General features: G+C 42.2%; 1 protein-coding gene across 1 annotated transcript in view; it reads left to right on the forward strand.

Annotated features, from left to right (window-relative positions):
- GRK4 (G protein-coupled receptor kinase 4) overlaps positions 1-15,594 on the forward strand; it is a 426,683-nt gene that overhangs the window by 367,028 nt on the left and 44,061 nt on the right. Inside the window, exon 9 of the mRNA XM_040335342.1 lies at positions 10,757-10,947. Within this exon, the coding sequence (XP_040191276.1) occupies positions 10,757-10,947 (191 nt within the window). The remainder of the gene's footprint in view (positions 1-10,756; positions 10,948-15,594) is intronic.

Here is a 15,594-nt window from a genome sequence, read left to right on the forward strand (position 1 = left end):
AAAATAATGGTGGCCACACAAAATATTGACACTTTTTTTCCCAATTTGGACAAATACAAAGGGGAAATATAAATGAAATATAAAATGAGCACATGGAAAGGCAGAGAATAGGGGGGTTATGTTTTTTTTTTGTTGGATGAATAGATGTGAGGATGAAAGGGAATGGAAGATAGTTGAATATATGTAGGTATATGTTGTAGGAAATGTTGTTTTAACGATAATGTGAATTATGGAACTTAATCAAGATTCTGTATATTGAATAATAAGTAGGAACAAATACATAATGTGACAGAATCTTGTTTAAATGAGAACTTTTTTGTATTTAAGAAAAAGACTAAAAATACTTTGAAAACCAATTTGGACATTTGCACTTTGGGGGTGTACTCGCTTTTGTTGCCAGCGGTTTAGACATTAATGGCTGTGTGTTGAGTTATTTTGAGGGGACAGCAAATTTACACTGTTATACAAGCTGTACACTCACTACTTTACATTGTAGCAAAGTGTCATTTCTTCAGTGTTGTCACATGAAAAAAATATTTACAAAAATGTGAGGGGTGTACTCACTTTTGTAAGATACTGTTACACTGTGTGTGTGTGTGTATAATATAATATATATATATATATATATATATATATATATATATATATATATTAGTCTTCTCTATACACAGCTGTGTAAGCTCTGACGAGTAGGGCAGGGCCCTCTGATTCCCTCCTGTATTGAATTGTATAGTAACTGTACGGTCTGCCCTGATGTAAAGTGCTGCGCAAACAGTTGGCACTATATAAATCCTGAAGAATAATAATAATTTGTGGCATTTTCTTAGCATGTCAACTCTGGGCTCTGGTACTGTGTCAGGATCTGTCTCAAAAAAAATGTAAGTGAGACGCATAAATTATGCACAAGGTCATGTCCAGCCACTTTGGAGATAAGAGGAATCATGGAATGCTGGTCATTATTGATTGTGCTTAAAGATTCATGAGCAATGCACCATTCTTTAGACCAAGAAAACATTATGTAATACATTTTTAAACGAACTTTAATTTACCTTGCATACAAAAAGAAAACTCATTTTTCCAACTTAGATTTTTTTCCCCCCTTGTTGGCTATTCTGAAACAGAGTGTGACCTCTAGTGGTAAAAATATAGTATACAGTATGTATTGGACTCAAGAGAATTCTGACCTAGTACATGAAATGCAATCTGCTTGATACATTTTTTGCTTGCTGTAATTGTGCTACTTGTCATATGTGGGATTACAGCACGATACACTCCCAGGGAGAATTTATAGTGTGGAATGTGACTACAGTCACTGCAATTTTAAGGCGATGACGTGGGAATTTCCCATGCGTAGTGTCATCACTATAGACCCAGATAGCTAGATTCAGGATGGCGAGCGCATACTTGCGGCGGCGTAGCCTAAGGCATTTAGGCTACGCCGCCGTAAGTTAGCGAGGCAAGTACATGATTCACAATGTACTTGCCTGTTAAGTTACGGCGGCGTAGCCTAAAGCGGGCAGACGTAAGGGCGCCTAATTCAAATTTGGCTGAGGGGGCGTGTTTTATGATAATGAGGCTTGACCAGACGTGATTGATGTTTTTTTGCAACTGCGCATGCGCCGTGTGCCTACATTTCCCAGAGTGCATTGTGGCTAAGTCCGCCGCACGGGCCTATTGATTTTGACGTGGACGTAAACGACGTAAATCCCTATTCACGGACGACTTACGCAAACGACGTAAAATTTTCGAATTTCGAAGCGGGAACGGCAGCCATACTTTAACATTACTATTCCATCTATAAGATGGAATAACTTTAGGCCTGATAAAGCGTTACGTAAACGGCGTATCTGTATTGCGTCGGCCGGGCGTACGTTCGTGAATAGGCGTATTTAGTGATTTACATATTCTACGCCGACCACAATGGAAGCGCCACCTAGCGGCCGGCCTAAAAATTGCACCCTAAGATAGGACGGCGCAAGCCGTCGTATCTTAGATAGGTTAAAGTGTTTAGTGTATCTCTGTTTGAGAATACACTTAAACTTAGGTCGGCGCAGATTCAGAGTTAACTCTACCTGAATCTAGCTAAGAATATTTTTGCATTGGTGGGGCAGATTTTTTTTTTTTTAAAGTGTCAACAAAAATAGATACATTTTCCATAGTAAGTGCCGGTTCACACAGGGGCAACCCGACTTACAGCGCGACTTTGCAAGGCAAATTTGGAGCGACCTCATCGTGACTTTGAGCAACTTACAACGTGACTTAAAGTTGCCTCCATGACAGGCGACTTTGGCTGTGGCCAGTCACAGAATAATCGGCTCTGTGGGAGGGAGGGGTTTGCCTGGGTAAACTATTTTCTTATCCTGTAAAGTTGGTTCAGTTAAGATGGAGATCCGACTTGGAGGCAACTTCATTGAAATCTATGGGTACAAGTTGCCTTGAAGTAGTACAGGAACCTTTTCTGAAGTCGGAGCGACTTCAGTAGTGTACATTAAACGACTCTCATTCACGTCAATGGAATTTCTTATGTCCAGCAACTTGGGGCAACTTGAAGTCTGGATCCCAAGTCGCTTTACTGTGAACCGGCACTTAGTGAGTTTTATTTTTATTTATTTTTTATTTATTTTTTGCAAAATACAAATAGAAATTTACAAAAAAATAAAAACAGGCATTATCTCAGAAAACCATATCACGTTTTTTTTTTTTTTTTTATCAATTTAAACTAATGTTTGATATTTATTTTTTTGCTACAGTTTTTACTAATATATGTAATGCAGTCCTTTTTTGTTTTCTGCTTTCTTTTTTTGAATAAACATTTTAAATTTAGATGGCTAAAATTCGTAATAATTTGTTTTTAAATGTCAAAACATTTAATTAAACATTTTATTCATGACTCAGGATTGCCAGATCATTATTGGTTAGCAAAAGAGACAGTACAGCAGTGTCTGCCTGCCTTTTGTCTTGTTTTGTCTAATGGAAACCACGGATGTAACTGTCAATCAATAGATAAGTCACCAAGAGAAATCGACTGTGTCTTGGCACTGGCACCTGTTGGCACCTGTTTCTGAAAAATGCTAATTGTCTGGCTGCCTCTGGTTTAAATCCTTTCTCAATCATTGACCCTGAATAGGCACACAGTCATTGAAGCCAGAATTTAAATTCTCCTGAAGAATAAAAAAAATGGGGGGGGGGGGGTGTAATGGCGCTTGCAAACATAAAAGTGAATAAATAATTATAATAACAATACCTAATAGTGAATAATCCAGAAATAAAATGTGAGTGCATCCGTCCCCTGCTGAGGGTCTAAATATGTTCCACTCTGGGTCTTAACCAAGAATACCACCCAGCATCAATCACATAATGTGGAGGGTAATAAGAGTGAAATAATAATAAAGTCAGGTAAACAAACTTGCCAATGACAGCACAGTGTTGATGAGGTGAAAGAATAAAATCACCATAAAGGAATTCCAGATAATAAAACCAATAATCAATCATTTAAACATAATTATGCAATGTGAAAATCCATAAAGTGCTTCATCCATTAAAAGTGCAGTGTGCAATAATCAATGAAATAAATGGTGAATAAAAGTCCAAAAAAAAACAACAAGCGGTTTTGTAGACAAGGTTCCTGAAAAAATGTTCAATAACCATGCAGGGGTGATCAGAACCCAATAAAAATATAGTTTCCTGCAGTGAGAGTGTCCCATATAATCCACCAAGGGATCAAACACAAATAAGTGTCATAAATAATCGAACATATATATATAAAGATATATATATATAAAAAAATATTTAAAATAATAATAATAAATGTGTCCAGTGCACAATCGTGCAGAAGTAAAATAAAATCCAAAAATAAAATTTAATCATAGATTTCTAAGGTGCATATGCACCTTAGAAATCTATGATTGAATTTTATTTCACTTCTGCACGATTGTGCACTGGACACGTTTATTAATATTTTAAATATTTTTTTATATATATATATCTTTATATATATGTTCGATTATTTATGACACTTATTTGTGTTTGAACCCTTGGTGGATTATATGGGACACTCTCACTGCAGGAAACTATATTTTTTTTGGGTTCTGATCGCATAATTATGTTTAAATAATTGATTATTGGTTTTATTATCTGGAATTCCTTTATGGTGATTTTATTCTTTCACCTCATCAACACTGTGCTGTCATTGGCACGTTTGTTTACCTGACTTTATTATTATTTCACTCCTATTACCCTCCACATTATGTGATTGATGCTGGGTGGTATTCTTGTTTAAGACCCAGAGTGGAACATATTTAGACCCTCAGCAGGGGACGGATGCACTCACATTTTAATTCAGGATTATTCACTATTAGGTATTGTTATTATAATTATTTATTCACTTTTATGTTTGCAAGCGCCATTACACCCCCCCATTTTTTATCTGTTACCAGTGTGTGAGCACTACTAGTCGTGGCTGCTGCTTAGTTATTTTATTCATTTTAATTTAGTTCTTTGTGCCCTTGTTAGGTTGGTTTGCGCATTAGTCCCCCCCCATTTTCTCCTGAAGAAGCTTTTCGAAGCAAAACATGTAGGACGGTAGTGTTTGTATTTGTATATGAATTGACCTAACAGCACAAGGAATTTTTATGAATTTTAATGTTAATAAAATTTCAATTTTTTTTTATATAAAATGCATTATTTATTTATTCGATACCTAAAAGTCCCAGAGATTTCCTTCTTTTCATGAAGCCACAATGAAGTCATTGGTAGTCGTCTTCATGGTCAGTGACTCAGAAAGGCCAATGGCCGACAGCCAGACAACAAGCATTTTGCAAAGGAGAAGTCACCAATGGCAACTTTGTATCTCGGGTTCACCTTAAGGGTACAGGTTTCTATGAAGGTTAAAGTGACAGTGTCTCTTTACAAGGGCTCCCCCTACCCTGACCCCCTATGCTCCTTTTGCCAGGGCATGTTCAATATGACAATAGGGTTGATTTACTAAAGGCAACTAGGCTGTGTCCAGAGCTTAGTAAATGAGAAGGTGATTGGGAACTCTTTGCAAAGTACACATTCTATTTACCTTTATTAAATCAACCGCAATGTCTCTTTAATGTGCATTTAAACAAAAACCCTTTATTATTTAGCTGTGATGCAGATAATGAATCTCCAGAGAGGTTTTATTAAAATAATATTGATTCTGCCATTGTAAAGGGTTGTAAAGGTTCAAGTTTTTTCACCCTAATGCATCCTATGCATTAAGGTGAAAAAATATCTGAAAATTCCACCCCCCCCCCACTTTACTTACCTGAGCCCTGAAAAGTCCAGCGTCGTTCTTCCTTTGCTCGGTCTTCTCTTCTCTTCTCTTCATTGGATAGATTGATAGCAGCGCAGCCATTGACTCGTGCTGCTGTCAATCAAATCCAATGATGCGGGCGCCAGGGGCGGGGCAGAGTCCTGCAATTGGTGGCTATGGAACTGCCGAATGCAGGACTCGGAAGCGCGCCCGCAAGGTAACCCCCTTGGGAGAGTGCTTCCCAGAGTGGGTTATCTGCGGCAGGAAGGAGCCAAGACAGCCGCAGAGGGACCCCAGAAGACGAGGTTCAGGGCCATACTGTGCACAACGAACTGCACAGTGGAGGTAAGTATGACATGTTTGTTATTTAAAAAAAAACTAACCTATACAATCACTTTGGGTTCAGACATTTCCTGTTCTAGGGTGACAACACTCTGTACCTGTCTCCCAATTGTTCTCATTCCTTGTCACCTTGGGTTTTCTATGGAGAATACAAGTGACTGTTTCAAGACACGTTGCACAGTTGCCGTCAAATCCTGTCCCCATCAGCAAAAACCACATTGAGAAATGCCATGCAGCCATCACTAGAGCACATGTAGACACAAGGTGGCTGCAAAGAAGCTGTAGGGCAGGGGTGGCCAACCAGTGGCCCGCGGAGCCCTCTGAAGTGGCCCGCGACCTCCTGCTCTGGAATAGTGGGTTGGCAAGCCCAGATCACAGGTTGCCGATTTGCTATACCACAGCATCAGTGTTGTGAATGAAGCTGGTGGTAGAGGAAGAAAGCGGCTGCGGACCAGAGCCCCATAAGCTGATGTTTCCTCTACAGCGCCGGCTTTGCCACAGAAGGAGTCTATGGCAAAGTTCAGCTAACCCGCAGGATAGACACAGGTGCACTACGCTGCACCCGCAGAGTGGGCAAACCACAGCACATCAGTTGAAAGCAGTCTTAGGCCCTTTTCAGATGATCAGCCTGACCAAATGGGACCCTCAATTCACCTCTCCAGAGCAACAGATGTCCATTTACACTCGCCTACCTCCAATCCAAAAAACAGAAGGGAATTTGTCCCCTTCCATCTGGGCAGATCGGAGGGCCTATAGAGTAGCTGTGACCTGTCATCCGCACGCCCTCGCTCATTGTGGCCCACGACTGGTTACCAAGTTGCTTAAGTGGCCCTCGCTATTCAAAAGGTTGGGCACCCCTGCTGTAGGGGATAACAACCACTGGGAATACAACAAAGGAAAATAGCATTTTCTTTTTAAAGGGCAATTGTTAATGATACAAAGCACTTTAGCAAATGAAATGTCATTCACTTTATGTCTTCTTCAAAAGTCCACTTTGATTTCTGTTGTTGCTTTGTAGTAACTTGCATGGCTGGTAGAATAAAGCTGGTACAATCCATGATGTTGCAATCAGCAATGTCTCCTGGAATGACCAGGACAGTGTCCAAGTGATAAAGTTGACTCTATAAATGTAGCTCTGCACACAGAACAGAAAGCCTTTTGTTCTTCAGTCTCTGGGTGGCGGAGTCCGCAGTACCCCTGATGGCATCTTTTGAAGTGACACTGCTGCTGCTTCACACAAAAATCTGCTGACGTGGTCGGGTCCTACAGCCGACAATATCCACTCCACGCTGAAAGCTGATGACGCTGCTGAGTGCTGCCTCTGGATCTCCAAGAATGGGCCTTTCAGAGAAAACAGTCTGGAATGTTAATTTAATTTAGCTCATAATGAGCGTTTTGTCATTGCCGCAACAAAGTGCCAGTGTTAGAAGAAAAATGGATCTCCATTTCACCTGCGATGCTCCTCACGGAGCCATGTAGCATTCCTTACTAAATATCCCCTTTATATCATTTATTTTTACTGCTCTTGAACCATTTGCATTAGGGGTATATGGATGTAGGGGGCTATTAGAAACGATTGGCAAGTAGTAGTCACATTCAACTGGCCTTGTTCAGTAATGTTGAAGACCTTTTGTGGCTTGTCCAAGCAGCTTCTTCAGTTCTGATGAGTGTCGGCAATATACCCCAATATTTATATCCACATAGGTGAGGTTCTAACCCTTCTCCACTCTGTTAAACTAACAAAAAATATCTGGAGTTACTTTCCTTTAAATAGTCATGGTATTGCAAATGATTTGCAACTGTTTAAATTGGCATAACCAGGGGAAGCCCTGATCTCAATTTTGGATTACTATTGTGGTAGCAGCATTGGAGAAGTCAATAAGAGTATGTTCAAAGTGCACTAACCCAACAGTTGTAAATCAACAGAATTACATAATATAAATTAGTGCTCTTGAAACTGTGGCCTGCACGCTGGATGCAGACCTTGGTTTTCCTTTATCTGGCCCTTGAGGCACCATTCATCCCACTAACACGAATGATGAGGCACTATTCCTTCCAGTGCTACCAACGATGGGGCATTATTCCTTCCACTAATGTCTACATTGGGGCACTATTCCTTCCCCTGACACCAACAGCAGGGCACTATTCTTTCCACTGACACCAATGATGGCGTAATATTCCTCCCACTGACACCAGCGATATAGGCATTCCTTCAATTGACATGAACAACAAGGCACCAACAATGAGGCACCATTCATACCACTGACACCAATAAAAAGGAACCATTCATCCTACTTACACCAGTGATGAGACACCATTCCTTCAACTGATACGAACAATGAGGCACCATTCATACCACTGACACCAATAAAAAGGCACCATTCATCCTACTGACACCAATGATGATGCACCATCCCCCCCCTGCTGACACCAGCAATGATACATTATTCCTTCCGCTGACACTAACAATGGGACATTATTCTTTTCACTGACCCCGAGACATTTTTTATTCCACTGATATAGTATCTACAACGGGGCACTATTCCTCCCACTGACACCAATAATGGTGCATCATTCCTGCCACTGACACCAATGATAGGGCACTATTCCTTCCACTGACACCAACAATAGATCATATTAAATCCCACTGACACCAATAAGGCTAAATTCTTTCCACTGATAAAAATGAGGGACACTATTCCTTCCACCAATGCCACTATTCCTCCTCCTAAACACCACAGGCACTATGTAATCTTTAATCTTTTTTTTTTTTTTTTTTTAAAACAATTTATTAAAGATTTTACAATACATAGTCATCAATATGAAGAACAGCAAAAACATTTGTACATTGAATGCACATAATCTTTAATCTTTTTACATGGCCAGCACTGAGACATTGTTTTTTCCCCATTACAATGTTTATTGAACATTTTCTAGAAGATCATAAACACAATTACAATGTGCAGACCCACTTCCTCTGTTGCAAACAGTGATCTATTATTTCACAGGGCGGTCGTCTCAAATGAAAACATACAAAGACGTGAGATTTTTATTTGCCCTTGCTGGCCACAGTGCTGGCCAAAGTCTGAAGGACAGTAAATCTGCCCTTTTATTTCGAAAGCTTTAGGACCCCTGATGTAAATCATTGTGTTTATTTTTGATAACAATACTGTATTATACATGCTAGGACCCTTTCACACGGGCGGACCAATCGGGTCTGCCTGTCGGTTTTTCTGGCGGACCCAATTGGACCATCCATTGCCCTCTATGGAGCTGCGGGTGTCAACGTACATGTGTCCGTTGACACCCACTGACATCCAATCTGCTAAAAACAGATCGGATCAAATGTCCTTTGGCTGTAAACGGACAGGTGGTCCATTTAAATCCATCCACCTATAGAGGAGAGCAGGCTGCACAGCCATCCACCTATAGAGGAGAGCAGGCTGCACAGCCATCCACCTATAGAGGAGAGCAGGCTGCACAGCCATCCACCTATAGAGGAGAGCAGGCTGCACAGCCATCCACCTATAGAGGAGAGCAGGCTGCACAGCCATCCACCTATAGAGGAGAGCAGGCTGCACAGCCATCCACCTATAGAGGAGAGCAGGCTGCACAGCCATCCACCTATAGAGGAGAGCAGGCTGCACAGCCATCCACCTATAGAGGAGAGCAGGCTGCACAGCCATCCACCTATAGAGGAGAGCAGGCTGCACAGCCATCCACCTATAGAGGAGAGCAGGCTGCACAGCCATCCACCTGCTCAGTGGGGATCAGCGGACAGATTCCTGCCACATGTGAGAGGGGCCTCACTGCTCCTCCTTACCCTTGGGTTTCCTCGTGTTTTACATTTCCCAAATGATGTCTTGATGATTTTGCTTAGATGATAAATCTAGAAAATAAAAATATTTTCTTGTTAAAAAAAAGAAACGAAAAATCTGAAAGTATCTTTAAGACTATAAATAACAATATATCAGGCATATATAAAACACATTTTAATTCAGTTTCCTAAATTAAAAAAAAGCATATTTGAAAATCATTAAATATACACTATATTACCAAAAATATTAGGACGCCTGCCTTTCCACGCACATGAACTTTAATGGCATCCCAGTCCTAGTCTGTAGGGTTGCATATTGAGTTGGTCCACCCTTTACAGCTTTAAGGCCGCGTACACACGGTAGGTCCAAACTGATGAAAACGGACTGAAGTCCAGTTTCATCGGTCCAAACCGACCGTGTGTACGGCCCATCAGTCCGTTGTCATTCGTTCAAAAATTTTAGAACTTGCTTTAAAATTTAACCGACCGATGCCCGATAGGTACAAACCGATGGTTAGTACACAAAAGCATCGGTTCAAAACCCGCGCATGCTCAGAATCAAGTCGACGCATGCTTGGAAGCATTGAACTTAATTTTTTTCAGCACGTCGTGTGTTTTACGTCACCGCGTTCTGACCCGATGGGTTTTTGAACTGATGGTGTATACGCACATCAGACCATCAGGCCACTCCGTCAGACCATTCTCATCGGTTTAGATCAGGGGTCTCAAACTGGCGGCCCTCCAGCTGTTGCGAAACTACAAGTCCCATGAGGCATTGCAAGGCTGACAGTTACAAGCATGACACCCACAAGCAGAGGCATGATGGGACTTGTAGTTTAACAACAGCTGGAGGGCCGCCAGTTTGAGACCCATGGTTTAGATCGACCGTGTGTACGCGGCCTAACTCTTCTGGCAAGGCTGTCCACAAGGTTTAGGAGTGTCTATGGGATGACTTCATTAGTTTGCTGCTTCTTTATTGTCCAGCCACCAAGGTAGGTAGGTGACTAAGCTGTATTGCATAACTGCAGTAGGGAAAACTGTGGATACCAACCTGGCTGTGTTATCTTGTAGGGTTTTGTAAATCTTGGTACTGGATGGATATAAATACAAATCCTTTTTCCAGTTCTTTTATGTGTATTTATTCTGTGTGTTTAGCTCTTTGACTGAAGTTCATTTTATTCTGGAAAATTCAATGTATTGCAATTGTAAATCTTGCCTGAGTGATAATCTATGTTATCTAGTGTTATCTATTGTCTATCTATTATCTATTGTCCATAGGCTGACATTGTGATTTAAACCATATCCTTTTGGTTCCTTAGGTAAGTTTAGCCTACAGCTATGAAACAAAGGATGCCCTTTGCTTAGTGTTAACTATTATGAATGGCGGAGACCTGAAGTTTCACATATACAACATGGGGAACCCAGGCTTCGATGAGCAGAGAGCTGTGTTCTATGCTGCAGAGCTATGCTGTGGACTGGAGGATCTACAGAGGGAGAGAATAGTTTACAGGTAAGAGAGAATTGCTGTCTGGGTGTGTGTGTGAGAAATGTGAAATTGCTGTGCGGCAACCGTTCGGTTTATTATGTATTTCTGTATGGTGAGACTGGCAGCCATGTTGGTGAGGAGACTGATCAGACATCAGAAAGGCTGATTCCCCCCCCCCCCCCCCCCACCTTCAGCAGAGATCTCATGGCTGAATGGATAGATTCCAGGTCACATGACCAACACTGGAGAATACCAGGTGCAGCATTTTCATTTTAAATTTGAACTTATTGTCTCCTTCTACAGTCTTTGCTATGGGCACCACCCCCTATTTTTGTCTTTGTTTCAACTGTTTGGAGTAAATCCCTTTTTTTTAGATGCTTTTTGTGTGTATATTTCTTAAAGACTATCTGCGGGTGAACCAAATCCGCACCATCCTTATCCCACCTAGTTTCAAAGTAAAGATTTTTTTTTTTTTTTTACCCAATTAAGTCACTGCTTGATCCTCCAAGACACCTCCTCCAGAAGTAAAGACTGTTGCTCCATTACTGCAGTCAGGGCCCATTGCCAACTGGTCTTGTTGTTGTGACATGTCGTGATATTTTCTTGTACATCACAGGACAGGGGTCTTTACATTCATGATTACTTGGGTTATGCTGCCACCTTCAAGTGAATGCACACTGACCCGAAAAGGCAGGAAACTCTGCTAAGGTACAGCCCCTCCCAGCTCAGCTACGCCTCCGTTTTTATTTAGTATCTGTAGGTGATGGATGTTTCTACAGCTGTCTTTGAAGATCTTTTTTCAATGGTTTAGTTATGATTTCCTGATTTATTTCGAGCCCCCCTGCTGGGGTAGAGCAGGGCTTCATCTGGATCTGTCACTACAGCCTGATGGTCAAGAGGGACTGTACTCGGGCTCCACATGCAAGAGTGGTGGTGGGCTTTAATGTTGCTGGTTGGCACTGAAAAGCTACACGCTACAGACAAAAGGCTGCAGGCCATCTGTAAGGTATCCTGCTCTCTGGTGGGTGTGGCTCTGCAGCCTGTGGTGGATTTAATGGGAGTTTGCCAAGCCCTTAAAGTCTGGGCAAAGCATATGCTCCATTCAATTGACTCAGACCTAGAGGAAGTTCCTAGATGATTTCCAAGAGCCTTGAGTTTTTCTGGACCTGGCTAGGAAGATTCCATATCCCATCCTATGGCTTAAGTGTTGGTGGGTGGAAGCATTTTAAGAGGCTGCCCTATGAAGGCAAGTGCTTGTTTGGACCATACATGGATGCCTCCATCCTAAGGGTGACTGTGGGTAAAAGCACTCTCTCTTAAAGAAGAAAGTGACGGATCAGAAACAGTTGATGCCTTTGTACCTTCTGTAAGCAACAATAATAAAGTAAAAATAATGGAATCCAACCTGGGGTGTATTATTTATATTCCAGACCTCTGATACGTCTATACAAGACGGGATACCTCCCAATAGACACTGAGTAACAGGTAAAAAAGAGAAGGATGAGACAGAGGTCTCAAATAATGTCTTTGAGGGAGAATCAGCAACAGGGTCAAATGGAATGGTAACAAAAACTTTATTGATGAATACATATACAGTTTAAAGCGGGGGTTCACCCTAAAAAAAAAAAAAAAAGTTCTACCATGTCATCCAGCATACTTGCGCGAGCTACAGTATGCCTTTATTTTATTTTTTTGCGCCGTACTCAGTTTAATGCCGTAGTTAAGTTTCAGACTCCCCGCGAGGAGTAGGCGTTCCTATGCAGAGGGGAACATGATTGACGGCCGGCTATGGCGCGTCACGCTTCCCGAAAATAGCCGAAATAGGACTTGGCTCTTCACGGCGCCTGCTCAGTCAGTTCCTATCATGTGCGCAGGCGCCGTATAGTGCCGTGAAGAGCCGAGTCCTACACCGGCTATTTTCGGGAAGCGTGACGCGCCATAGCCGGCTGTCAATCATGTTCCCCTCTGCATAGGAACGCCCATTCTGAAAGTCTGAAACTTAACTACGGGATTAAACTGTGAGTATGGCGCAAAAAAAAATAAAGGCATACTGTAGCTCACGCTAGTATGCTGGATTTAATGGTAGAAACTTGTTTTTAAGGGTGAACCACCGCTTTAATAAATAAAGGTCCAACTGGGGTGGTACAGAGACCTCCCGAGTGGGACCCGTTCCAATGTACAGTTATCTATAAAAATGCAAAATAACAACGTTGTATAATAAAAGTTTGCTAAAAGACTGACCAGCCGTTACTGACTGGGGAGATAAACTGCATGACAGTATACAACATATAATAATCTTAATACTGTCTGTTGTGGTACATGCATTCCATCTATTGTCCCTACATTATAATAGGTGACTAATCTTAGCAACTGTTTTATCAGATCTGCTTCTAGGCTTTTAACACTAATGTCATAAGTATCCTTGTTAACAAAGCCAGCCCTAAATGAAAAACCACATCCCCCCCCCCTTGTTTGATTTGATTAGAGTTCTTTAAGCAAAGTACTGTATATAAGTGAATAGCGTTGCAATGAATATTTAAATTATAAGAGCAACTGTTTGTATGCTAAATCGTTGTTCACTTATTCAATCAAACAGATTTATCTACAAGATGCAATTTTAGTTGTGGCCACTAGATGGCAATATACAATTAATGTGTCTTTGGGTCCTGGTTTCTGATTGGCTAATCTGCCCTATTTAATGATCACAATAACCCAGACACAACATCCAGACGAAGTGACCGTTTTGGGTCACGAAACTAGTCGATGTACGATGCGTTTGCTACTTGACGACCACTGCTACATTTACTGAGTAATCCATCTGTGTCAGCATGAATCTCCTTTGAAACACGAAAGTGCTACAGCTCACAGTTGGACCTTTATTTATTAAACTGTGTATGTATTCATCAATAAAGTTTTTGTTACCATTCCATTTGACCCTGTTGCTGATTCTCCCTCAGACATTATTTGAGACCTCTATCTCATCCTTCTCTTTTTTTATCTGTAAGCAACAAGCTTTGAATAGGCTTATAATCCTCACAATGGGATGGTGGGGGGACATCTAAAAGACCACCATCTAAAGACATCTAAAAGACCACCAAAGACTAGGTCTGCAGCAGGGCCGATCCTAGAGTCACAGACACCTGGGTGCAGAAATATTTCTGGCGCCCCCACATGGGCGTGGTCATCTTACTAACTCCTCCCCTTTACAAATGTTTCTATGGTTACGACTCAAACACAGAGATGCTCCCCTAAGAAGTCTTCATTGGTACCTCCCCCCCACAGCAGGTGTCCCCCATCAGAGCCCCCCACAGCAGATGTCCCCATCAGAGCCCCCCACATCAGGTGTCCCCATAGATCAGTACCTATCCAATAGATCCCTGTAGCTCGGGTGTGCTGGGAGCATAAGCACATTACAGGGGGTGGGGCATACGTGGCATCTTTGATTTACTAGGAGGGTGGCACTCAGAGCATTTCTGGGAGTGCATGGGATGAGTGGCAGCAGCTCCAGCCAACCCAGAAGCCTCTCATCACACCGCCTATGGAAGAAGAGCCGACACACGCAGAGGGGGCGGGGGAGACAGGAGACTGCTCCACGCGCACCGGACAAAATTCATTAGTGGAACCTAGTACTGGAACGTGTTCCGGTACTAGGCTCCACTGCGGTACCCAGCCCGGATTCAGGGGACAGCAGGAGGTATGTGCTCTTGTCAGTTGCCAGCGGAGAGAGCAAGTGGGATAGGGAACCGCTACATGAGCTCCACCTCTGGACGCAGACAAGGAGGAGGGAGGGAAGCACTTTGGAGCTTCGGTGCCCCCACCTCTGCGGCTCCTGGGTGCGAAGCACCCCGCGCACCCTGCCTAGGATCGGCCCTGGTCTGCAGTGTGGTATCCAGAGGCTACAAGCTGGAGTTTTTGCTACTTTCCCTTTCATGCTATATCCACTCAAGGTATCTTCGGATCCACAAAAAGAGTAATTTTTATTGTGGCCCTGGAAAGACTAGTGTCCCAAGGAGTCTCTGCACCCCTACTGGGTTGGATCTTATGTATTCTATTGAAGCCAGTTCACAGATCCCAAGCCAAACGAAGACGTCTTGCCCATTCTGCAATTAAAGGGTCTCAACAAGTTCCTGAAAGTTCATAAATTCAGGATGGAATTCACTTGATCATTGATTACTTTACCTGGCATCAGTGGATATAAATGATGCGTACCTACACATCTCAATTTTATTCTTGCCTCGCTAATGGTCAACATCATGGAACATAAGGCTATGTGGCTGGCACTCATAAACAGGTCTATCTGCCTTCATGGTCCCCCCAGGCTCAGGGTGCTCAGAGTGCAGTTGGACAATGTCGAAGCTTTGGCATACATCAACCATCAAGAAGGGACAAGAAATGGTGCTGCCCAGGAAGAAGTGGAGTAAATATCTACTATCTAAGTGAGGGTAAATCCCATTTTATTTGTTACCAGAACAAGTCTATATTGAAATACCGTATTTGCCGGCGTATAAGACAACTCCCTAATTTTCCAGAAAAAATGTTGGTTTTGGGATATACTCGCCATATAAGACTACCCCCTTCCTACTAGTCTTTCTGGAAGCTGAGGGGTAGCCGGAACCACTGACAGAAACAGGCTTTTTTCAAATCTCACTGTGCCATTACATTACATTCCTC

Source organism: Rana temporaria, chromosome 1, assembly GCF_905171775.1.
Source record: "Rana temporaria chromosome 1, aRanTem1.1, whole genome shotgun sequence".
NCBI classification, from domain to species: domain Eukaryota; kingdom Metazoa; phylum Chordata; class Amphibia; order Anura; family Ranidae; genus Rana; species Rana temporaria.